The 27,196-nt window shown below is 43.9% G+C and overlaps 1 protein-coding gene across 1 annotated transcript in view; it reads left to right on the plus strand.

The window, feature by feature from the left end:
• Nucleotides 1-19,045, plus strand: part of LOC143769388 (uncharacterized) — an 80,545-nt gene extending 61,500 nt beyond the window's left edge. The window contains exon 7 of the mRNA XM_077257860.1: nucleotides 17,964-19,045. Coding sequence (XP_077113975.1) covers nucleotides 17,964-18,976 — 1,013 coding nt within the window. The 3' untranslated portion in view covers nucleotides 18,977-19,045. The remainder of the gene's footprint in view (nucleotides 1-17,963) is intronic.
• Nucleotides 19,046-27,196: the final 8,151 nt, after the last annotated feature.

Genomic DNA, 27,196 nt, shown 5'->3' on the forward strand with positions numbered 1-27,196 from the left:
GTTTGGTAAGAGGGAGACCGATCAGAAGAGAGTTGCAGTAGTCCAGACGAGAATGAATAAGAGCGACAGTAAGAGTCTTAGCAGTTTCAAAGGTGAGAAAAGGTCGGATTCTGGAGATGTTTTTTAAGATGCAGGTGACAAGAGCGAGTGAGTGATCGGATATAGGGAGTAAAGGAAAGTTCGGTGTCGAATATGACCCCAAGACAGCGGGCATGCTGCTTGGGAGTTATGGTTGAACCCTCCAGGGTAATTTCGATGTTTGGTAGAGTGAGTTAGTAGAAGGGAGAAACACAGGAAGTTCCGTTTTGGAGAAATTTAGTTTCAGGTAGAGGGAGGACATGATCTTAGAGACAGCAGACAGACAATCCTTGGTAGTTTGAATTAGGGTAGGGGTGATGTCGGGGGTAGAAGAGTATAATTGGGTGTCATCAGCATAGAGACGATACTGGAACCCAAATCTGCTGATTGTTTGTCTAATAGGGGCCGTGTAAAGAGAGAAGAGGAGGGGGCCTAGGACTGAGCCTTGCGGAACTCCGATAGTAAGGGGACAAGGAGAGGAAGAGTAGCCGGCAAAAGATACAGTGAAGGAGCAATCAGAGAGGTAGGAGGAGAACCAGGAGAGGGCTGTGTCCTTGAGGCCTATAGTGTACAGGGGATGGGTGAGGATACACTAGGAGAGGGTAGATTTGGTCATGTGGCAGTTCAGAAGACAGAGGATCGCTGCAGGTTGTAGGCTTGTCGGAAGAGGTGGGTCTTCATTTTGAAGGTTTCCATGGTAGGCGAGAGCCTGATGTGTTGGGGTACAGAGCTCCAAAGTGTAGTGGAAGCACGGGAGAAGTTTATTGTTGGAAATTGGGATTTATAGCTTACCAGGAACAGAATCCTATTTCAAGGGGTCAGGAATTTGTATTTGTGAGGCTTTATGGTAGGAGACACAATTAAAATTGTTAGTTGGAATATAAGAGGACTGGCGGAGGGTACTCGGAGAATGGCAATTATGGAATATGTAAGAAAACGGGGCCCGGATGTCATTTGTCTCCAGGAGACACATTTGCTTACAGAAAAGGTAGATGTGTTAAAAAGGAGGTGGATTGGGAAGTGTTATCACTAGTGTTGAGCATTCCGATGCTGCAAGTATCGGGTATCGGCCGATACTTGCTGTATCGGAATTTCCGATACCGAGATCCGATATTTTTGTAATATCGGATATCGGTATCGAAACAACATTAATGTAAAAAGGTGTAAAAGAAAGAATTAAAATAAAAAAAATCGCTATACTCACCTGTCCGACGCAGCCGGGACCTCAGCGAAGGAACCGGCAGCGTTGTTTGTTTAAAATTCGCGCTTTTACTTGCTTACGTGAATTCCCGGCTTCTGATTGGTCAGGGCGGCCATGTTGCCGGGACGCGGACCAATCACAGCAAGCCGTGACGAAATTACGTCACGGCTTGCTGTGATTGGTCCGCGTCACGGCAACATGGCCGCCATTAACCAATCACAAGCCGTGACGTCACGGGAGGCTGGACACGCGCTTATTTTGAAAAGCGCGCGTGTCCAGCCTCCCGTGACGTCACGGCTTGTGATTGGTCACGGCGCCATATTGCCGGGATGCGGACCAATCACAGCAAGCCGTGACGAAATTACGTCACGGCTTGCTGTGATTGGTCCGCGTCCCAGGAACATGGCCGCCATTAACCAATCACAAGCCGTGACGTCACGGGAGGCTGGACACGCGCTTATTTTGAAAAGCGCGCGTGTCCAGCCTCCCGTGACGTCACGGCTTGTGATTGGTCACGGCGCCATATTGCCGGGACGCGGACCAATCACAGCAAGCCGTGACGTAATTTCGTCACGGCTTGCTGTGATTGGTCCGAGTCCCGGCAACATGGCCGCCCTGACCAATCAGAAGCCGGGAATTCACGTAAGCAAGTAAAAGCGCGAATTTTAAAGAAACAACGCTGCCGCTTACAATCGCCGAGGTCCCGGCTGCGTCGGACAGGTGAGTATAGCGATATTTTTTATTTTAATTCTTTCTTTTACACATTTATATGGTTCCCAGGGCCTGAAGGAGAGTTTCCTCTCCTTCAGACCCTGAGAACCATCAGGGATACCGTCCGATACCTGAGTCCCATTGACTTGTATTGGTATCGGGTATCGGTATCGGATTGGATCCGATATTTTGCCGGTATCGGCCGATACTTTCCGATACCGATACTTTCAAGTATCGGACGGTATCGCTCAACACTAGTTATCACTCTACGTATTTTTCATATGCTAGGGGGGGTCTCGATTCTGATTGGAGCGTCCACGCCTTTTGAAGAAATTGAGAATCCTGTAGATAGAGATGGGCATTATGTTTTGTTATTTTGCAAAATTTATGGGCAACCATTATGTCTGGCGGCTGTTTACTTCCCACCCCCATATTCTGAGAAAAGGGCTCAAGAAATATTTGAATTGTATAAACGAGGTATGGGATTACCTAGTGTTGAGCGATACCGTCCGATACTTGAAAGTATCGGTATCGGAAAGTATCGGCCGATACCGGCAAAATATCGGATCCAATCCGATACCGATACCCGATACCAATACAAGTCAATGGGACTCAGGTATCGGACGGTATCCCTGATGGTTCTCAGGGTCTGAAGGAGAGGAAACTCTCCTTCAGGCCCTGGGAACCATATAAATGTGTAAAAGAAAGAATTAAAATAAAAAATATCGCTATACTCACCTGTCCGACGCAGCCGGGACCTCGGCGATTGTAAGCGGCAGCGTTGTTTCTTTAAAATTCGCGCTTTTACTTGCTTACGTGAATTCCCGGCTTCTGATTGGTCAGGGCGGCCATGTTGCCGGGACTCGGACCAATCACAGCAAGCCGTGACGAAATTACGTCACGGCTTGCTGTGATTGGTCCGCGTCCCGGCAATATGGCGCCGTGACCAATCACAAGCCGTGACGTCACGGGAGGCTGGACACGCGCGCTTTTCAAAATAAGCGCGTGTCCAGCCTCCCGTGACGTCACGGCTTGTGATTGGTTAATGGCGGCCATGTTCCTGGGACGCGGACCAATCACAGCAAGCCGTGACGTAATTTCGTCACGGCTTGCTGTGATTGGTCCGCATCCCGGCAATATGGCGCCGTGACCAATCACAAGCCGTGACGTCACGGGAGGCTGGACACGCGCGCTTTTCAAAATAAGCGCGTGTCCAGCCTCCCGTGACGTCACGGCTTGTGATTGGTTAATGGCGGCCATGTTGCCGTGACGCGGACCAATCACAGCAAGCCGTGACGTAATTTCGTCACGGCTTGCTGTGATTGGTCCGCGTCCCGGCAACATGGCCGCCCTGACCAATCAGAAGCCGGGAATTCACGTAAGCAAGTAAAAGCGCGAATTTTAAACAAACAACGCTGCCGGTTCCTTCGCTGAGGTCCCGGCTGCGTCGGACAGGTGAGTATAGCGATTTTTTTTATTTTAATTCTTTCTTTTACACCTTTTTACATTAATGTTGTTTCGATACCGATATCCGATATTACAAAAATATCGGATCTCGGTATCGGAAATTCCGATACAGCAAGTATCGGCCGATACCCGATACTTGCAGCATCGGAATGCTCAACACTAATTACCACTGTTAATTTTTGGGGATGTCAATAATGTGATGAATGAAGAGAGGGACAGATATAAGAAAGGTTTAGGCAAAGGCACTAAAAAATTGTCAATGTTTGGGAATTATATGACAGATTTGGAGATGGTGGACCTCTGGAGAGTGAGGAATGAGAATGTAATCTGTTATTCCTGTTATTCTGCAACTCACGGCTCGCTTTCCAGGATTGACCTGGCATTGGGGAATGATTTAATGACGCACATGATTTGTGGGATAGAATATCTCACGACTCAGTTATTTCGGACCACAAACCTATATAACTCTTAATTAAACGGGCAGGTGGGAGGATTGGACGGGGAGGTGGGTGGAAATTTCACCCCCTGTGGCTTGAACATATTAATATGGATAACATAAAGAAGTAGATCACAGAATACTGGCAGTTTAATGAAGATAGCGCTGATAAGCGGGTAGTTTGAAAGCTTTTCTGAGGGGCCTTCTTTTTAGGGAGATTTCTAGATGTAAATCCAAGACTAGGATGGATGATAGGGAGATCATTGAGAAATTAGAAAGAGCAGAAAGGGACATGTTGTCGGACCCATCTGAGGTAACTCAATGTAGACCAAGGGAAGCCCAGAAAGTGGTTAATAAGTTGTATGTGAAAAAAGTGGAAAGAAGAGCTTTTCAGAAATTACAGTTTTTTGAGGAAGGAGAAAGAGGGGGGCACTTGCTTTCGGTGGTAATGGCGGCACAGAAAGAATCATCGTATGTGTTCAAATTAAGAACAGTTGGAGGTACTGTGTTGATAGATGTAGTAGATATCCTGGGTGAGTTTAGAAGTTTTCATGAGCAACTGTATTCATCTGGGTTGAGGGCTACATTGGGGGACATAGTAAACTTCCTGGGTGAGGCGAAACTTCCCAGAATAGGGGACTATGATAGGAGGAGGTTGGATGAACCTATAACGGAGGAGGAGATTAAACTTGCCATCATGTCAATGACTAATAACAAAGCCCCTGGAGCTGATGGTCTCCCGGTTGAGATATATAAGTATTTATTGGATATTTCAGTGGCTAAATTAAAGATAGGGAGGGAGGGAGAGTTGCTGGCGTCCATGAGAGAGGCGATAGTAGTGGTCATTTTAAAGGAAGGTAAGGACCCGGGATTGGCGGAGTCATATAGGCCGATTTCGTTGCTGACGGCGGATGTTAAGATTTTGGCTAAGGTAGTGGCTAACCCGTTGGCAAGTGTGGTCCAGAATCTGGTCCATCCTGATCAATCTGGTTTTATGCCAAATAAGTCTACAGCGATTAATTTACGAAGATTGTTCCTGAACTTGCAGCTGCCGTCTGACAATGAGGGTAATAGAGTTGTAGTCTCACTGGATGCGCATAAAACATTTGATGGTGTTGAATGGTGCTATCTTTGGGAGGTTCTGAGATCTTTTGGTTTCGGGCCGACTTTTATCTCATAGGTGAGGTTATTGTATTCTTCTCCGACTGCTAGGGTGAGAGTTAATGGAGAGCTGTCTGGAAGTTTTGGCCTATATGGGGGACTAGGCAGGGGTGGCCGCTATCTCCGCTGGTTTTTGTGTTGGAAGTGGAACCCCTAGCACAGACATTTAGGAACTCGGTTTCGGTTAGGGGGTTCCGGTATGGCATGATAGAGGATAAAATAGGCCTATATGCAGATGACATGCTACTATTTTTTAGAAAATTCTGGAGAGGCCTTGAAGGGAGCGCTGAATATTCTCAGGACATTTGGTGATATATCAGGTCTTGAAATCAATTGGGAGAAGTCAAATATCTTGATAGTGGATAAAGGGGGCGATGACATCCCAATATCAGGGGAAGGTAGTAAGCTGTTCAAATATTTGGGTGTTCAAGTGTCTATTCCTCTTTCGAGCTATGTCGATCTGAATCTGTCCCTATTGCTGGACAGGTTTAGGAAGAAAATAGGGGCGTAGTGCAAACTATACCTTTCAGTGGTGGGAAGGATAAACTTAATCAAAATGATTCTTATGCCCCAATTATTGTATGTATTACATAATTCCCCCGTTTGGTTGCCCCGAAAGTGGTTTCACACCATTAACTATATTTCGAGACCTTGTTTGGGGGAAGAAACAGCCAAGAATTAGGCTGGATTTGCTTCAGAGGCCTAAAGATGGGGGAGGACTGGCCCTTCCGAATCCCTGGATCTATTTTTTGGCAGCGTAGGGTCAGCAGATTAGAAGTTGGGGAGAGGTGAATGGACTGAGCTCGGTTCAACGGATTTTCATCTGGTTAGTGGGAAGGGACCCATTGGTTCAGGGATTGGAGGCGGGGGGATTCAGGAAGTTTGGAACGGCTTATCCTACCATGATATTGATTCAAAAGGTATGGGAGACAATTAAAAAGACAAGGGGAGTGAGATTTTTAACAAATCTCTCCCCAATATGGCACAATTAAATATTACCTGAATTTATTAAGATGGGAGAATTCAAAAATTGGAAAGCAATGGGTATTCAATATATGGCTCAGATTCAGGACGCACAAGGACTGACATCCTTTGAGGAACTGCAGGAGAGTTAGGAGGAGGTTGTAGGAGACCTGTAGGTTTCAATATGGGCAGTTGAGACATGCCTATCTTGCGCAGAGCAAAACGGTTGATATGGGAATTTATAGAGATATTCTGGTAGACTATGTCTGTGCAATGGGAGGAACGAAAGGGGTAGTCTCAGATATTTATAGGGGTTTGTTATATACCTTTCTTAATAGATTCCCTATTAAAGCAAAAGAGAAATGGGAGGAAGAGCTGGGAAGGATAGAGGAGGATAAATGGGAGGATATCATGGAGTATATTCCCCAATTATCATTAAGTGAGCCGGGTAGACTTTCACAATTATATGTACTTCACAGTGTATATAGAACTCCAGATAGGCTTTATAAGGCAGGGCTGAGACAGACATCCGAGTGTCCTAGGTGTCAATCCAAGGGGGCAGGGATTCTACACATGCTATGGCAATGTACGAGATTGAATTCATATTGGTTGGTTGTGGGAGAAGCAATTGGAAAATCGTATGGCTGTGCAATTGAAAGATCTCCTGTGATATATATTTCGGGTTACGTGGAAGAGATCCGAGTTCCAAATCATCATAAAGTGGTCATAGCTAGATTATTGTATGTTGCGCGAAAGCTAATTGCCAGGCACTGGTTGAGTGAGGTACCGCTGACTCTGCAGGAATCTTATAGACAGTCTGATATGGTTCTTAATATGGAAAAAGGTATTTGTGAAAAAAGGAAAAGTTTGAAAACCTTTGAAACACTTTTGAAACCGTGGATGGACAGGAACTGATTCCAAGGGAATGTGGCTTTATTATGTAAGCAATTATTATTATTATTATTTATTTATATAGCACCATTGATTCCATGGTGCTGTACATGAGAACGGGTTACATACAAATTACAGATATCGCTTACAGTAAACAAACTAACAATTACAGACTGATACAGAGGGGCGAGGACCCTGCTCTTGCGGGCTTACATTCTACAGGATGGTGGGGATGGAGACAATAGATTGAGGGTTGTAGGAGCTCCGGCGTTGGTGAGGCGGTAGCTTCGGTAGTGGTGAGGAGGCAGCAAGGTCAGTGCAGGCTGTAGACTTTCCTGAAGAGATGAGTTTTCAGGTTCCGTCTGAAGGATCCGAATGTGGTGGATAACCGGACGTGTTGGGGCAGAGAATTCCAGAGGATGGGGGATATTCGGAAGAAGTCTTGGAGGTGATTGGATGAGGAGTGAATAAGTGTGGAGGAGAGAAGGAGGTCTTGGGAGGACCGGAGATTACGTGAGGGACGATATATGGAGATTAGTTCAGAGATATATGGAGGAGACAGGTTATGGATGGCCTTGTAGGTCAGAATTAGTAGTTTGAACTGGATACGCTGAGGGAATGGGAGCCAGTGATAAGATTTGCAGAGGGGGGAAGCGGAGGAGTAGCGAGGAGAGAGATTAATTAGTCGGGCAGCAGAGTTAACCCATTACTTGCCAAATTAGAAATTTTCACTTTACGGATTTTTCAGAAAAGGGCGTCCCAATATTCAATTAAAAATGACAATGACATTCGGATTCTGGAGATATTTTTGAGCTGGAGGCGACAGGAGGTGGAAAGAGCTTGGATGTGTGGTTTGAAGGACAGGGAGAGTCAAGGGTTACTCCGAGGCAGCGGACTTCCGGTACGGGGGAAAGCGTGATGTCGTTAATTGCGATAGATAGGTCAGGTATGGAAGATCTATGATATGGAAAAAAGATGATGAGTTCAGATTTGTCCACATTGAGTTTGGGGAAGCGAGAGGAGAAGAAGGAGGATATGGCTGATAGACACTCCTGGATTCTGGACAGCAGAGATGTGACGTCTGGGCCAGAAAGGTAGATATGAGTGTCATCAGCATAAAGGTGGTACTGGAATCCATGGGACTTTATAAGTTGCCTCAGGCCAAGTGTATAGATTGAGAAGAGTAGGGGTCCTAGAACAGAGCGTTGGGGGGACTCCAACAGAGAAAGGGTGGGATGAGGAGGTAGTGTGAGAGTTGGAGATGCTGAATGTGCGGTTGGAAAGGTATGAGGAGATCCAGGAGAGGGCGAGGTCTTTGATGCCAAAGGAGGAGAGGATCTGCAGTTGGAGACAGTGGTCAACTGTGTCAAAAGCAGAGAACAGGTCTAGAAGGAGGAGTACAGAGTATTGTCCGTTAGCTTTGGCTGTAAGTAGGTCGTTAGTGATTTTTGTCAGGGCTGTCTCAGTTGAGTGATGGGGCAGAAACCAGATTTTAGATTGTCAAAGAGCAAGTTAGATGAGAGGTGAGAGGAAAGTTCAGCGTGGACGTGCTTCTCCAGGAGTTTGAAAGCGAATGGGAGCAGCGATATGTCCTGAGGAACCATATCATGGGGGGGGAAACGCGTAGAGGCGAGATCTGAACACAGATAAGTGCATCAGATTTTTTATTGTTTTTTGGTGTTTCACCATGTGTGTACTCTAAGATAAAATTGTTATTTGTAATTATAAGGTATATAAAGTGAGAAATAGCATCGCGAAACCCTGTATCTATGTGCCTTTAGGAAATAGAGGTTATTATATCTCCCTGGTCATTTTGTGTGATAAGTCACAAACAAAGTAGATATATGGCTTATGAATACTGGGGTTAATTCACTTTGTATTTTCCTTGTTTAAATCGCTATACATTTATGCTTCCACTGCAGCCCACTAGTATAGCCCCATAGGCACTTCCTTTAAGCGGTTCCACTTTTTGTAGGGACCTACCTAGGGCTTTTAAAGGGACAGCCGCCGAGGAGCGGGGGCGCCACTTTGCGGTCAAGAGGGTGCCAACCTCCGCTGTTAGGCAGGGCAGTCCGGGCAGGGACATATAAGGGCATAATAGCCAGTGAAGGAGGCTTAGAGCATACGGTTAGGGGTGCCACATGTTATCTAATTGAGCCTTTTCATTGAGGCACTTTGCACGTTTTGGTTATTGTGGCACTCTGGTGAAATATAATTTGGCATTGATTTGTTCGTACGAGGTTGGGCCCTAGGTGTGGGCAAGTGTGTTTTATCCACAATATCCACCTATTAGGGACCCATAGGGCATTTAGGGTCAGCCGTCGGGGAGCGGGGGCGCCACATTGCGTCCAAGAGGGTGCCAACCTCCGCAGACAGGCAGGGAGTACCCTAGGGACGCGTAGAAATCAGATTCTAGTCGGGTATCCCACCCCTTTTTTGCCCATGAACATACAGGCCAGTTTTTAAACCCATTCTCATGTAGAAGGGTGTTTTTAGGGGTTGTGTTGGTTTGTTATTCCTAGTTTTGAAATAAAGATATTGTATAAATTAGTTTTTGGTTTAGTTTTGATGTTGAAGTCACCCATTATGATGGTGGGAATGTCAATAGAGAGAAAATGAAGAAGCCAGGTGGAGAATTGGTCAATAAAGGCAGTAGCCGGGCCCGGAGGTCGGTATATGAAGGCCACTGCCTAAGCAATGTATGCTATTGTCCTATTCTTGTTTATAGATGCTTTAAGGGGGGGAATATGGGGGACTGTTTCAAAAACTTTTTGTAACATGTTTATCCTACTTTTTGACACAATTGTGTCTGTTTGTCAACTTGACTACTGTTAATAAAAAAATATCTGATGTCACTGATGTATGGAGGAGACAAGTTGTGAATGGCTTTGTATGTCATTGTTAGCGTTTTGAACTGTAGCCTCTGAGCAATAGAGGCCAGAGAGTAGGAGGTTGCAGTAGTCGAGGCGGGAGATGATAAGGGCATGCACTAGTGTTTTTGTGTTTTTCTTCAAGGAATGCATGGATCCGGGAAATGTTTTTGAGTTGGAATCGGCAGGAGGAGGCAAGAGCATGGATATGTGGCTTGAAAGAGAGGGCAGAGTCAAGGATCACCTCGAAGCACCGAGCGTGCGAGACTGGGGAAAGTGAGCAGCCATTGACATTGATGGATCGGTCGGGTGGAGGGGTAGAGTGAGGTGGGGGAAAGATGATGAATTCTGTTTTGTCGATGTTCAGTTTTGGAAAGTGAGCAGAATAGAAAGATGTAATAGCAGACAGACATTGTGGTAGTGAGGTCAGGTCCAGATAGGTAGATCTGCGTGTCATCAGCATAGAGATGATATTATAAACCGTGGGATTCAATGAGCTGTCCCAGGCTGAAGGTGTAGATGGAGAAGAGTACGGGTCCTAGAACTGAGCATTGGGGAATACAGACATGGGGCGAGATGAGGAGGTGGTGTGTGGGAGGGAGACACTGAATGTCTGGTCTGTTAGATATGATGAGATCCAGGATAGGGCCAAGTCTGTGTTGCCAAGAGATGAGAGAATCTGTAACAGGAAGGAGTGGTCCACAGTGTCGAAGGCAGAAGACAGGTTCAGGAGGAGGAAGACAGAGTAGTGTCGCTATGTTTTCTGTTTGGGTGTAAAACTTTAAGAACTTTTCTGTCAAGTCTTCGATGATGGGTCTGATTTTAAATAGTCTGTCATGTTCTGGGGCATTTCTGGACAGGCATCGACTATTGTCATTAACCCCTTAATACCATATGACGTACTATCCCGTCAAGGTGACCTGGGACTTAATTCCCAGTGACAGGATAGTACGTCATATGCGATCGGCCGCGCTCACGGGTGGAGCGCGGCCGGGTGTCAGCTGACTATCGCAGCTGACATCTGGTACTATGTGCCAGTTTATTAAACACACAGCTATACCACCAATATAGGGATTACAATATATCCTTATCAGTCCTCAAAATTCATCCGTTCCTGGTACACTGTGTAAGTGAGTGACTGCCGCCACCTAGTGGAAACAAACAACCCCAACACCACAATATGGATCACCAGAAAGCACCAAGACAAGGGAATATATAGAAATTGATATTTTATTTAATATATATTGAAAAATAACTCAATTCATTTAATAAGAACAATTAAAAATAGAATACACAGGACAAGAAGATAATAACATTTAGTATATAATATACCGGCCGCATTTACATAAAAAATCCCCGAACCTCACAGCTTATATATATAACCATGATCTAATGGCCTGAAAGTGCAAACGTGATCAAAAATATAAATAAAAATTAGCAGCAAACGCAGTGGAAATGACTAATGAAAAGACCTTATTTCAGGTCAAAATATTTCAATAATATAAGGATCAAAAGTGCAAATGTGCAAAAGATTATATGTGCAAGTAACTTGCAAAGGTGCAAGGTGCTACAGCTTTAATCAGCCGACTCAAAGCCACACGCTGTGTATAAAGATATAAGAGGAGGATTATACAGGGATTAACAGGTAAATACCTATGAATGGCCGTGTCATGGTTATATATATAAGCTGTGAGGTTCGGGGATTTTTTATGTAAATGCGGCCGGTATATTATATACTAAATGTTATTATCTTCTTGTCCTGTGTATTCTATTTTTAATTGTTCTTATTAAATGAATTGAGTTATTTTTCAATATATATTAAATAAAATATCAATTTCTATATATTCCCTTGTCTTGGTGCTTTCTGGTGATCCATATTGTGGTGTTGGGGTTGTTTGTTTCTACTATGTGCCAGGAGCGGTCACGGACCGCCCCTGGCACATTAACCCCCGGCACACTGTGATCAAACATGATCGCAGTGTTCCGGCGGCATGGGGAAGCATCGCGCAGGGAGGGGGCTCCCTGTCTGCTTCCCTGAGACCCTCGGAGCAACGCGATATGATGGCGTTGCTCCAAGGTTCTCCTACCTCCTCCCTGCAGGCCCCGGATCCAAAATTTCCGTGGGGCTGCATCCGAGTCCTGCAGGGAGGTGGCTTACCAGCGCCTGCACACAGCATGACCTGGTAAGCGTGCAGCCCTGCGTGTCAGATCAGTGATCTGTCACTATAACATGATGCCCCCCCTGGGGCAATGTTATAAAGTAAAAAAAAAAAATTCACATGTGTAAAAAAAAAAAAAAAAAATCCTAAATAAAGAAAAAATATATATATATTGTTCCCATAAATACATTTCTTTATCTAAATAATAATAAAAAAACAATAAAAGTACACATATTTAATATCACTGCGTCTGTAATGACCCCATCTATAAAACTGTCCCACTAGTTAACCCCTTCAGAGAACGTGGTAAACCCCCCCCCCAAAAAAAAAAAAAACTAGGCAAAAAACAACGCTTTATTATCATACCGCCGAACAAAAAGTGGAATAACACGCGATTAAAAAGACAGATATAAATAACCATGGTACCGTTGAAAATGTCATCTTGTCCCGCAAAAAACGAGCCACCATACAGCGTCATCAAAGAAAAAATAAAAAAGTTATAGTCCTGAGAATAAAGCGATACCAAAATAATTATTTTTTCTATAAAAGTTTTGATCGTATAAAAGCGCCAAAACATAAAAAATTATATAAATGAGGTATCGCTGTAATCGTACTGACCCAAAGAATAAAACTGCTTTATCAATTTTACCAAACGTGGAACGATATAAACGCCCCCCCAAAAAGAAATTCATGAATAGCTGGTTTTTGGTAATTCTGCCTCATAAAAATCGGAATAAAAAGTGATCAAAAAATGTCACATGCCCGAAAATGTTACCAATAAAAACGTCAACTCGTCCTGCAAAAAACAAGACCTCACATGACTCTGTGAACCAAAATGTGGAAAAATTATAGCTCTCAAAATGTGGAGATGCAAAAACTATTTTTTTGCAATAAAAAGCGTCTTTTAGTGTGTGACGGCTGCCAATCATAAAAACCTGCTATAAAAGTAAATCAAACCCCCCCCCTTCATCACCCCCTTAGTTAGGAAAAAATAATAAAATTAAAAAATTGTATTTATTTCCATTTTTCCATTAGGGTTAAGGCTAGGGTTGGGGCAAGCGTTAGGTTTAGGGCTAGAGTTAGGGCTAGGGTTAGAGTTATGGTTAGGGTTAGGGGTGTGGTTAGGGTTATGGTTGGGGCTAGGGTTAGGGTTTCAGTTAGAATTGGGGGTTTCCACTGTTTAGGCACATCAGGGGCTCTCCAAACGCGACATGGCTTCCCATCTCAATTCCAGCCAATTGTGCGTTGAAAAAGTTAAACAGTGCTCCTTCCCTTCCGAGCTCTCCCATGCGCCCAAACAGGGGTTTACCCCAACATATGAGGTATCAGCGTACTCCGGACAAATTGGACAACAACTTTTGGGGTCCAATTTCAACCGTTACCCTTGGAAAAATACAAAACTGGGGGCTAAAAAATAATTTTTGTGGAAAAAAAATGATTTTTTATTTTCACGGCTCTGCGTTATGAACTGTAGTGAAACACTTAGGGATTCAAAGTTCTCACAACACATCTAGATAAGTTCCTTGAGGGGTCTAGTTTCTAATATGGGGTCACTTGTGGGGGGTTTCTACTGTTTGGGTACATTAGGGGCTCTGCAAACGCAATGTGACGCCTGCAGACCAATCCATCTAAGTCTGCATTCCAAATGGCGCTCCTTCCATTCCGAGCTCTGCCATGCGCCCAAACGGTGGTTCCCCCCACATATGGGGTATCGTCGTACTCAGAACAAATTGGACAACAACTTTTGGGGTCCAATTTCTTCTCTTACCCTTGGGAAAATACAAAACTGTGGGCTAAAAAATAATTTTTGTGGGAAAAAAAATAATTTTTATTTTCACGGCTCTGCGTTATAAACTGTAGTGAAGGCACAGATGATTGGCCTCGGGGAGACCAAAGCATCCAACACCGCGGAGACACCATCACGTGTTTCTCAACGCAGTGATCCAGAACACTGCCCCCATCCCTTATGGGAAATATGCAAATGCATGTAGGATAGCTGCGGAGACACCATCACATGTTTCTCAACGCAAGCAGTGAATAGCCAGACCTTTCCCCGGGAAGGAACAACCACGGGAAGGACAGCATCCAATAAAGGAATACATCCAATACAGGAAAACCACCTATGCCAAGCATGGTATCCATCCACAGACAGCTGTTTCGGGGTGTTTGCCCCTCATCAGTGTGGAGTAGGAATCTGGCTATTAGGAGCAGTGCCTAGTAAAGGCTGTAAAGGCACAGATGATTGGCCTCGGGGAGACCAAAGCATACAACACCGCGGAGACACCATCACGTGTTTCTCAACGCAGTGATCCAGAACAATGCCCCAATCCCTTATGGGAAATATGCAAATGCATGTGTCTGTACCTTCACAGCCTTTTACTAGGCACTGCTCCTAATAGCCAGATTCCTACTCCACACTGATGAGGGGCAAACACCCCGAAACAGCTGTCTGTGGATGGATACCATGCTTGGCATAGGTGGTTTTCCTGTATTGGATGTATTCCTTTATTGGATGCTGCCCTTCCCGTGGTTGTTCCTTCCCGGGGAAAGGCCTGGGTATTCACTGCTTGCGTTGAGAAACACGTGATGGTGTCTCCGCAGCTATCCTACATAAACTGTAGTGAAACACTTGGGGGTTCAAAGCTCTCACAACACATCTAGATAAGTTACTTAGGGGGTCTACTTTCCAAAATTGTGTCACTTTTGGGGGGCTTCAATGTTTAGACACATCAGTGGCTCTCCAAGCGCAACATGGCGTCCCATCTCAATTCCTGTCAATTTTGCATTGAAAAGTGAAACAACGTTCCTTCCCTTCCGAGCTCTGCCATGCGCCCAAACAGTGGTTTACCCCCACATATGAGGTATCAGCGTACTCAGGACAAATTGCACAACAACTTATGGGGTCCAATTTCTTCTCATACCCTTGGGAAAATAAAAACTTGGGGGCAAAAAGATCATTTTTGTGAAAAAATATTATTTTTTTATTTTTAGGGCTCTGCATTATAAACTTCTGTGAAGCACTTGGTGGGTCAAAGTGCTCACCACACATCTGGATAAGTTCCTTTGGGGGACTACTTTCCAAAATGGTATCACTTGTGGGGGGTTTCAATGTTTAGGCACATCAGGGGCTCTCCAAACACAACATGGCGTCCCATCTCTATTCCAGTCAATTTTGCATTGAAAAGTCAAATAGCGCTCCTTCCTTTCCGAGCTCTGCCATGCACCCAAACAGTGGTGTACCCCCACATGTGGGGTTTCGGCGTACTCAAGACAAATTGTACAACAACTTTTGGGGTCTATTTTCTCCTGTTACCCTTGGTAAAAAAAAATCAAATTGGAGCTGAAATAAATTTTGTGTGAAAAAAAGTTAAATGTTCATTTTTATTTAAACATTCCAAAAATTCCTGTGAAACACACTGGTGTCACACTTGGTTATTTTTTATCATATAGACTCAAAAAATGACTTCAAATGAGATGTGGTCCCTAACAAAAAATGGTGTTGTAAAAATGAGAAATTGCTGGTCAACTTTTAACCCTTATAACTCCCTAACAAAAATAAAATTGGTTCCACAATTGTGCTGATGTAATGTACATATGTAGGAAATGTTACTTATTATTTATTTTGTGTGGCATATCACTGTGATTTAAAGGTATAAAAATTCAAATTTGGAAAATTGCAAAATTTTCAAAATTTTCCCCAAATTTCCATTTTTTTCACAAATAAACGCAAGTCTTATCGAAGAAATTTTACCACTATCATGAAGTACAATATGTCACGAGAAAAAAATGTCAGAATCATCAGGATCCGTTGAAGCATTCCATAACCTCATAAAGGGACAGTGGTCAGAATTGTAAAACTTGGGCGGTCATTAATGTGCAAAACACCCTTGGGGCTTAAGGGATTAAAATGACAAAATCTAATGAGCATTTAATAAAGGGTCCTAGGAAGAACGGCAGAAAACATTGGGGTGGCTTGAACAGGGCGGTTGGACCAATAGGACCGAATGCTCGTTTCTTTTTAACAAGCCCCATAGCGAATGTAAGTCCTAAAAAATTTTTCATTTCTATGACCTTAGTTGGTGTCCATAAATTTGACCTAGCATTATAGGATTGTGGATTCTGGGTGATGAATTTGGACACATATAAATTTGTTTGTAGGATATTATGCTCTAGCAAGCTATCTGTCAGAAACAAATTTAAAAAAAATAATTGGTCCAAAATTTTCCACCTCCACATTTATACCAGGAATGGCATTAAAATTAGGGATGAATGGAGTAGCCGAATCCGAAGCCTCCCATCTGGGAAATGCTACATCAAGAGGCAAAGCCCCTTGGACATTGGTGTGCACCAATTCACGTGCACTAGGGACAGCGCTAGTACTGGGCATTGTTCGCTGAGTTGGAGACATTTCTCTAGAAGCGCTATTTGTCCTTTTTGTTGTACTGGTCCTTGTGTGTGAGGATGGACCAGAATCACTGCTCATTTCTGAGCTATCACTGTCGCTGCTACTAAAGCCCTCGAAATCCACATCGTCATCTGGCACTGCACTTTCTTCGCTGTCAGAACATTAAAGTGCATAAGCCTCCTCTGCACTATAATACTAACAGGCCATTTTATTCGGGGGTTTTTTTTCCCGGAAATCGGAAACTCTGACGTGACGTGACTGAGGTGACCAAATTATTGGGGACATAATTGAGAAAAGCCTTATTCTGTAGCCTAACAGTAACCCTAACTTTAGAATAACAGTAACCCTAATTTTAGCCCCAACACTAACCCTAACTCTAGCACTAACCCTAACCTGCCTTATCTGTTTTTTTACTTTATAACAAGATCTCTGACTGACACAGCTGTTGCCAGCAGCACTTGTAACACTGGATTTCCTCTAATCTCTTGCTGACAGGAGATTTGAGGAGAAATAACGTTTTTATGAGGCAGATCGCCCGGGAAAGTTCATTGCTACAACAAACTTTCCCAGTGATTTGTCCATTGGCTGGTGTGACGCTGATGTCATCTGGACCTGAACCAATCAGGTCTCGATGAGGTCAGGGGTCACAGGAAGCGTTGTGCGCCAGAATCCCCTCATTATAAGGTATGTGGAGGTCCCAATAAGCACAAAACCACCGACCGTAGATAAACGTCGGCTCTCCACAAAACCCTGCTAGCGCCAACATTTATCTACCGTTTGCAGTCACGAAGCGGGTAAGTTAAGGGTACCATAATTTCTGTCCAGGCCTATTTCATGAGTTTTATTTTATTTTTTTAAATTATGTGGAAGCACCATTGAAAAGCAATGTCTGACTTTCATTTGTTCATTTTCATAGATCTTTTATTATTACTTTTGTCAGATTCAAGTTATTTCTGAGACCATTCTGGGTTTTCCGTCATGAAACAAGGGGTACCAACAATTTAGACCACGTGTGTAGGAGGAGGGAATATTTTGATTCCACAGCCACTTTCCGGAAATTAGCACGAAGTGCATGTTGGAGAGTGAAAATTACACATTTGCCATTTTATTACCCAGATTGTGCTCCAGGAGACACACACCGCAAATTAAGTGGATTCTTCTCACTATAATATTGGTAAATACAGGGATCCTAAATGTTGTTTGAGCACACTGCAAGACTCAGAAGTGAGAGCGGATTTTGCTGGATTGGTTTATAGAAACTCTTTTCAACAACCTTTGAGCCACTAGTGTGGGAACCTCTGTTTTTCCATTGACAGATGATGGATCTGAGTGTGGTCTTGTTTTTTGTGAGATGAGAATTAGTATTATTTTCGCCTACATAACATTGATTGGTTTCTTTTTATTCGATATTTGGGAGGCAGAATGAACAAACAGTTGAACACCACGCACTACTGGCTCATCCAACAAGGTTTTCTATTAGACTGTGAACTGTCATTGTCTTGGTAAATAATTAATGTTTTTACACAGCTTGCCTTTTTTATGGACAGTTTAAGTAGAAATGTTCAAAAATATAAAACTCAAGGATATTTTATTAAAAAAAAATGGTTTTTTATCTTAGCAGATGACTGTACCAGGAGATCAGAGGGACAGCCGACGTCTTCAATTTTTAAATCTGATGATCTTGAGATCCTAGAAGATACAACTGAAGTGAATGCCATTACTCCAGATATATCATCATCCATTCACAGCACAGATCTGTCATCTGATCCTATGAAACCGGTCCCATCTTCTGATTCATTACTGACTAGCAAGGAAAATCAAAGTCACAAAAGAGGCATTAAAAAACAAACTGCTCCTAAAGCAAAGAACTCATTTGCCTGTTCAGAATGTGAGAAATGTTTTGCACATAAATCATATCTTGTTAGACACCAAAGAACTCACACAGGGGAGAAGCCTTTTTTCTGTTCAGAATGTGGGAAATGTTTTAACCATAAAGCGAATCTTATTAGTCACCAAATAACTCACACAGGAGAGAAGCCTTTTTCATGTTCAGAATGTGGGAAATGTTTTAGCCAGAAATGGTACCTTGTTAGTCACCAGAGAACTCACACAGGGGAGCAGCCTTTTTCCTGTTCAGAATGTGGGAAATGTTTTATCCAAAAATCAGATTTGGTGAGGCACTATAGAATTCACACAGGGGAGAAGCCTTTTTCCTGTTCAGAATGTGGGAAATGTTTTAACCAGAAATCATATTTGGTTAATCATCAGAGAACTCACACAGGGGAGAAGCCTTTTTCCTGTTCAGAATGTGGGAAATGTTTTAACCAGAAATGGAATCTTGATGAACACCAAAGAACTCACACAGGAAAGAAGACTTTATCATGTTCAGAATGTGGGAAATCATTTAAAACGAAAGTAGAACTTGATCGCCATAAAAGAACCCACACAGGGGAGAAGCCTTTTTTCTGTTCAAATTGTGGGAAATGTTTTAACCAGAAAGGGCATCTTGTTAGTCACCAGAGAACTCACACAGGGGAGAAGCCTTTTTCCTGTTTAGAATGTGGGAAATGTTTTAAATGGAAAGTGCTTCTTGTTAGACATCAGAGGAGTCACACAGAGGAGAAGCCTTTTTGATTTTCTTAATGTGGGAAATATTTTACTTGGAAATCAACTGTTAATAAACATTAGAGACGTCACATAGTGGAGAAGCCTTTTTATGTTCATAATGTTGGAATAGTTTTGTCCAAAATTGAATCTTCTTAAATGGGTTGTCTCTTGTCATTCCTCATGTTTGCTGACAAAAGGATAAAACTAAATGTTATTAATTCCAAATGTAAAACTATACCCATAATTCACCCCCTGAAGGTTAGTCAGTAGTAGGGTTGAGCGAAATGGATCGGACAAATTAAAAAATCGCCGACTTTCGGCAAAGTCGGGTTTCATGAAACCCGACCCGATCCTAGTGTGGGATTGGCCATGAGGTTGGCGATCTTCGTGCCAAAGTCACGTTTCGTATGACGCATTCAGCGCCATTTTTCAGCCAATGAAGGAGGACGCAGAGTGTGGGCAGTGTGATAACATAGGTCTCGGTTCCCAGCATCTTAGAGAAGGGCATGACAGTGATTGGCTTGCTTTCTGTAGCATCACAGGGGCTATAAAAGGGCGTGCACGCCGACCACCATCTTACTTCTGCCGATCTTAGCATAGGGAGAGGATGCTGCAGCTTCATCAGAAGAAGAGATATAGTTAGGGAGGGAAGATTAACCCCCAAACTGCTTGTGCTGTAGCGATTTCCAGTGTCCAACACCACCTTTTTTTTGCAGGGACTGTGGAGGCTATATTTTTGTGCATCAGCTCTGTAGCTTATTAGGCTGCCTTATAAGGCTCCCTGATCGCTGCATTGCTGTTTGCACGCTGCTGTGCAAACCAACTGCTTTTTTAAAAGGAAAAATCCTGTTGCTCCTTTCTGCACAGTTATCTTGTTTATTTGTCCACACTTTTGTGTGCAGCAGTCCTTTTTATTGCTGCCATACTTGTCCTGAGATCATTGTAGGGAGATTGAAATTGTACTACAGTCCTTGTATTTTTTTATATATCTTCCAGCCACTTTCTGCCCCTTACATTGTGTTGTTTTATGCACAGGGCCTGAGTTTTGGTTCAGTTTCCCCCCCAAAAAAGGGAGATTTAAATTCTCACAAAGTGGATATACTTCAGTCCTGTTAGTTTGTCGTATATCAGCCAGCCACTGTCTGCCACTTACATTGTGTTGTTTTATGCACAGGGCCTGAGTTTTGGTTCAGTCTCCCCCCACCCAAAAAAAAAGGGAGATTTAAATTCTCAGAAAGAGGATATACCTCAGTCCTGTTAGTTTGCCGTATAGTTGCCAATCACTTTCTGCCACTTAGATTGCGTTGTTATATACACTGGGCCTGAGTTTTGGTTCAATCTCCCCCCCAAAAAAGGGAGATTTAAATTCTCAACAAGTTTATATACACCCTCTACCTTGTTTTCCAGTACCATATAATGGTTGTTATTTTGGTTAGATTTTCCAAAAAATGAGGAAGTCTGGTGGAAGAGCCCGTGGGCGGTGGTTGCCAGCTGGTACTGATGGTGGTGGTGCATCTGGTGGTAGTGGCAAAAGCACAATAGCACCTAAGGCTGGAGGTGTTGAGCCAGCGTCATCGTCTGGCTACACAAGGCCTCGAAGGCTCTCTTATCTGGGAGTAGGAAAACAGCTTTTAAAGCCGGAGCAGCAGGAAAAAGTTTTGGCTTTCCTTGCTGACTCAGCCTCTAGCTCTTTCGCCTCCTCTTCAGAAAGTTCCAAATATAAAAGCAGCGAGTCATCAGTGGATGCTCCCAGTCAGGAACAAGACGTTTCCTTGTGTCCTTCACCCAAACCAAAAGTGAAGGATGTGTCAGGCGACACTACAGGTTACTCCATGGAGCTCTTTACACATACCGTGCCTGGGTTAGAAAGGGAAATTGTTAACTGCCCATTACAAGATGAATCGAACATGGAGTGCACTGATGCACATCCAGACCTAGATTATTATGCTGTTCCATTGACTCAGATCACTACATTGCCTTTGCAGTGTACTGAGCCAGAATCTGACCCTGATGAGACTATGGTGCCCCGTCCCGAACGCTATAGCGCCTTACATGGTGACACAGAGGAAGGTGCACATGACATTGAAGAGGAGGTGATAGTTGACCCAGTTGTTGACCCAGATTGGCAGCCATTGGGGGAAGAGGGTGCTGCTGCCAGTAGCTCAGAAGCGGAGGAGGATGATCCGCAGCAGCCATCTACATTGCAACAGCTGTCTTCTGGCAGGCCCGTATCAGGCCAAAGACGTTTGTCAAAAACAAAAACAGTTTTAGGACAGCGTGGCCATCTGGAGAAAGTAGCACAGCGTGCAATGCCTGAAAAGGTATTCCATAGTAGGAAGAGTGTAGTGTGACAATTTTTTAACCAAGATCCGAATGATCCGTCAAAAGTTATCTGTAAGAAATGCTCAAAGACCTTTAGCAGAAGGAAGAATCTTCAAAATTTAAATACAATGTGCATGCTTAGACATTTAACCAGCATGCACTTGCAAGCCTGGACTAACTACCAAACGTCCCGTACCGTTGGTGCACCTGCTCAGAATGAAGGTAGTCAGCAATGCTACATTGCTTCCCTCACTGTAAGCCCACCGGTTAGGACACCACCACCAGCAAATGTGGAGGTATCGTCGCAAGGCCAAAGCTGTCAGGGAATCACAAAGTTGTTGGTAGGAAACACTGTATGTAGGCCAACATCAAGAATACCATCACCAACTATCTCTCAATCCGCCATGTCCACCACCACCTCTGCTAGTTCCACCATATGCAGCTCTCCAGTCCAGCTCACCCTACAAGAGACTCTCGTTAGGAAAAGAAAGTACTCATCCTCTCTTCCGCGTACACAGGGTTTGAACGCCCACATTGCTAGACAAATCTCGTTAGAGATTGTTAAATATTAATTAATAGACTTATTCTTGGTCTCGATGCAGTACAGAGCACATTGCTTCTTGCTGACAGTACAAAGAGCTATTTTTGTGTATGTATAAGTCAACGCCTTATAAAGGGTAACGTGATCCGTAGAAAAGATATATAAGCGTCTCTTAGGAGGGTGTGGGGGCCTTTTTGTCACGTGGGACTGTCACCTCCCACCTTCACATCATTCACCATGGATATCTGACAAGTCACAAGGAAGGACAGCTGGCAGCAGTAGCCATGAAGACCTTCAAACTTCAGACGTCACACAGACAGACTGCTTTTACCATTCAAACTTCGAGAAAGCTGAGTATCAAATGCTGATATCTATACATGGACAATCTGTTCGTAACCATTTCGTCTATTTTTATGTTTTGCTGCAATATGATTTTTCTGTGGACAATTCAATAAGCCACTACCTTTTCATGAGAATATCATGACATTTTTCTTTAAGAGTAACGCACCTGGTGAATAGTCTTGATTAAATAAATGTGCAAAATAAGCATATTTAACATTGCCGAAGCCAGCCAGTTTTGATTTTTGTGCTATTTTTGCGTGGATTTCCTTCACCTTCCACAGGGGGGAACATAGAAGAAGTTAGATTTTGTGCAAGTTTTCAGGAATTCCACTTCAAAACTTCAAGTCACAAAGATCTCACAAGAAGAACCTACGAATTACAGAGACTAACGGGTGTCAGATGAATTGACAAGTAGTAGGAGTACTACAAGTGCCGGACGTGTTGAAAATAGACGTGCTGAAAATAGCCGTGGTGAAGTGAAGTCCGGAGCCCAGCAAAAGAACTACAAGCTGAGATTTCAAGGTAAGACAAATGGATTTGATTAATTCTTATGCTAAATCAAGTCAGATAGAATTTGTAAGTTTGTACAGATCTAGTGTAGAAATATTTTGGCTTTCTTTATTTGCAGAATGCAAGATCGCGAATTTAAAGTTAGATTCTAAGCTAGTATCTAGGAAAAAAGAAAAAGAGCAACTGAAAAATATATTACATATGGTTAATGTATTTCACGAGTTTGTTACAGATAAGTCCAAAAAAGATTGTGTAGAAAGAATTTCTAAGGAAAAGGAAATTAATGATGTTCCCAAGATTGACTGTAATGTAAAGTGAGAGGAAGAGGAAGAGGTGACGCACGTGTCTGTAATGACCACTCAAGGTGACTGTCATGATTCCCAATGGCAAGGAAACATCAGAACACAAAAATAACGGACGAGCTCTGGGTGATGGAATCTCGAGCTGACCGTGAGCTAAATCTACCACACAACTAATAGTAGCCAGGGAGCATACCTACGACTTCCTAAATGCCACGCGCCAGCCGGAGGACTAACTATGCCTGGTAGAGGAAGGAACAGACCTGGCTTACCTCTAGGGAAATACCCCAAAAGATGATAGCAGCCCCCCACATGTAATAACGGTGAGTTAAGAGGAAAAGACATACACAGTATGAAAGTAGATTTAGCAAAGAGAGGTCCACTTACTAGATAGCAGAAGGATACAAAAGAGGACTTCACGGTCAACTGAAAACCCTTTCAAAAAACCATCCTGAAATTACTTTAAGACTCCTGTGTCAACTCATGACACAGGAGTGGCAATTTCAGCCCGCAAGAGCTTCCAGCTACAGAGAATAACAAAAACTGCAAACTGGACAAAAGATACAAAACAAAAGGACAAAGTCCACTTAGCTGATCAGCAGACTAGTAGCAGGAACATGCAACCGAAGGCTCTGGTTACAATGATGACCGGCAAGGAAATGACTGGAGAGCAAGGCTAAATAGGAAACTCCCAAACACTGATGGGAGCAGGTGAACTGAGACAGCAAAGCACACACAAGTCACCAGTACCACCAGCAACCACCAGGGGAGCCCAAAAAGCGGATTCACAACAGTACCCCCCCCTTAAGGAGGGGGCACCGAACCCTCACGAGAACCGCCAGGGCGATCTGGATGAGCCCTATGAAAGGCACGAACCAAATCCGAGGCATGAACATCAGAGGCAGTTACCCAAGAATTATCTTCCTGACCATAGCCCTTCCATTTAACCAGATATTGAAGTCTCCGTCTGGAAATACGGGAATCCAAGATCTTCTCTACAACGTACTCCAATTCACCCTCCACCAGCACAGGAGCAGGAGGTTCAGTAGAAGGAACCACCGGTACCTCATATCTCCGCAACAACGACCGATGGAATACATTATGGATAGCGAAAGATGCCGGGAGGTCCAAACGAAAGGACACAGGGTTAAGTATCTCCAAAATCCTATAAGGACCGATAAACCGAGGCTTAAATTTAGGAGAAGAAACCCTCATAGGGACAAAACGGGAAGACAACCACACCAAGTCCCCAACACGAAGGTGAGGACCAACACGACGACGGCGGTTAGCAAACTGCTGAGTCCTCTCCTGGGACAGTTCCAAATTATCCACCACTTGTCCCCAAATCCGATGCAACCGATCCACCACCGCATCCACTCCAGGACAATCCGAAGATTCAACCTGACCAGATGAAAAACGCGGATGAAACCCTGAATTGCAAAAGAAAGGAGAAACCAAAGTGGCAGAACTAGCCCGATTATTAAGAGCAAACTCTGCCAACGGCAGAAAGGCAACCCAATCATCCTGATCCGCAGACACAAAACACCTCAAATAAGTCTCCAAAGTTTGATTAGCTCGCTCCGTCTGGCCATTGGTCTGAGGATGGAATGCAGACGAAAAAGACAAATCAATGCCCAACCTGGCACAGACTGCCCGCCAAAATCTAGACACGAACTGGGTACCCCTGTCAGAAACGATGTTTTCCAGAATACCATGCAAGCGAACCACATTTTGAAAAAACAGAGGGACCAACTCAGATGAGGAAGGCAACTTAGGCAATGGCACCAAATGAACCATTTTAGAAAAACGGTCACACACCACCCAGATGACAGACATCTTCTGAGAAACAGGGAGATCCGAGATAAAGTCCATAGAGATGTGCGTCCAAGGCCTCTTCGGAATAGGCAAGGGCAACAACAACCCACTAGCCCTAGAACAACAAGGCTTGGCCCGAGCACACACATCGCAAGACTGCACAAAAACACGCACATCTCGAGACAGGGAAGGCCACCAGAAGGATCTAGCCACCAAATCTCTGGTGCCAAAAATTCCCGGATGACCTGCCAGAGTAGAAGAATGAACTTCCGAGATGACTCTAGTGGTCCACTCGTCAGGAACAAACAGTCTACCAGACGGACAACGATCAGGTCTATCCGCCTGAAATTCTTGAAAAGCACGTCGCAGATCTGGGGAGACAGCAGACAAAACTACCCCATCCTTAAGGACACCAGCAGGTTCAGAATTCCCAGGAGAGTCAGGCTCAAAACTCCTAGAAAGAGCATCTGCCTTCACATTCCTAGAACCCGGTAAGTACGAGACCACAAAATTAAACCGAGAAAAGAACAACGACCAACGTGCCTGTCTAGGATTCAGGCGCCTGGCAGACTCTAAATAAATCAGATTCTTGTGATCAGTCAAAACCACCACCTGATGTCTGGCACCCTCAAGCCAATGACGCCACTCCTCAAATGCCCACTTCATGGCCAAAAGCTCCCGATTACCAACATCATAGTTTCGCTCGGCGGCCAAAAATTTTCGAGAAAAGAACGCGCAAGGTCTCATCACCGAGCAGTCGGAACTTTTCTGCGACAAGACCGCCCCCGCTCCGATCTCGGAAGCATCGACCTCAACCTGAAAGGGAAGAGAAACATCAGGCTGGCGCAACACAGGGGCAGACAAAAAGCGGCGCTTAAGCTCCCGAAAGGCCTCCACAGCAGCAGGGGACCAATTGGCAACATCAGCACCCTTCTTAGTCAAATCCGTCAGAGGTTTAGCAACGCCAGAAAAACCAGCTATAAATCGACGATAAAAATTAGCAAAGCCCAAGAATTTCTGAAGACTCTTCAGAGAAGTAGGCTGCGTCCAGTCATAAATAGCCCGAACCTTGACAGGGTCCATCTCAATAGAAGAAGGGGAAAAAATGTACCCCAAAAAGGAAATTTTTTGAACCCCAAAAACACACTTTGAACCCTTTACACACAAAGAATTCTCTCGCAAAACCTGAAAAACCCTCCTGACCTGCTGAACATGAGACTCCCAGTCATCAGAAAAAATCAAAATATCATCCAAATACACAATCATAAATTTATCCAAATATTCACGGAAAATATCATGCATTAAGGACTGAAAGACCGAAGGTGCATTAGAAAGGCCGAAAGGCATTACTAAATACTCAAAATGGCCCTCAGGCGTATTAAATGCGGTTTTCCACTCATCCCCCTGCTTAATTCGCACCAAATTATACGCCCCACGAAGATCAATCTTAGAGAACCACTTAGCCCCCCTTATGCGAGCAAACAAATCAGTCAGCAAAGGCAACGGATACTGATATTTGACTGTAATTTTATTCAGGAGTCGATAATCAATACAAGGCCTCAGAGAGCCATCCTTTTTAGAGACAAAGAAAAAACCGGCTCCTAAAGGTGATGAAGAAGGACGAATATGTCCCTTTTCCAGGGACTCCTTAATATACTCGCGCATAGCAGCATGTTCAGGTACAGATAGGTTAAACAAACGACCCTTTGGAAATTTACTGCCAGGAATCAGATCTATGGCGCAATCACAATCCCTGTGGGGAGGGAGTGAACCAATTTTAGGCTCTTCAAAAATATCATGATAATCAGACAAAAATGCCGGAATCTCAGAGGGAGTAGATGACGAAATGGACACCAAAGGTATGTCCCCATGAACCCCCCGACATCCCCAGCTTAACACAGACATAGCTTTCCAGTCAAGGACTGGGTTATGAGATTGTAACCATGGTAATCCAAGCACCAAAACATCATGTAAATTGTACAACACAAGGAAGCGAATCACCTCCTGATGGTCTGGAGTCATACGCATAGTCACTTGCGTCCAGAACTGTGGTTTATTACAAGCCAAAGATGTAGAATCAATACCCTTCAGAGGTATAGGGACTTCCAGAGGTTCTAAATCAAACCCACAGCGCCTGGCAAAGGACCAGTCCATAAGACTCAGAGCGGCGCCAGAGTCCACATAGGCATCCACGGTAATAACTGATAATGAACAAATCAAGGTTACAGACAAAATAAATTTGGACTGCAAAGTGCCAATTGAAATAGACTTGTCAACCTTCCTAGTACGCTTAGAGCATGCTGATATAACATGAGCAGAATCACCACAATAGAAGCATAACCCATTTTTACGCCTATAATTCTGCCGCTCGCTTCTGGACATAATTCTGTCACATTGCATTTTCTCTGGCGTCTCATC

The sequence above is a fragment of the Ranitomeya variabilis genome, chromosome 4, assembly GCF_051348905.1.
Source record: "Ranitomeya variabilis isolate aRanVar5 chromosome 4, aRanVar5.hap1, whole genome shotgun sequence".
Classification (NCBI taxonomy): Eukaryota; Metazoa; Chordata; class Amphibia; order Anura; family Dendrobatidae; genus Ranitomeya; species Ranitomeya variabilis.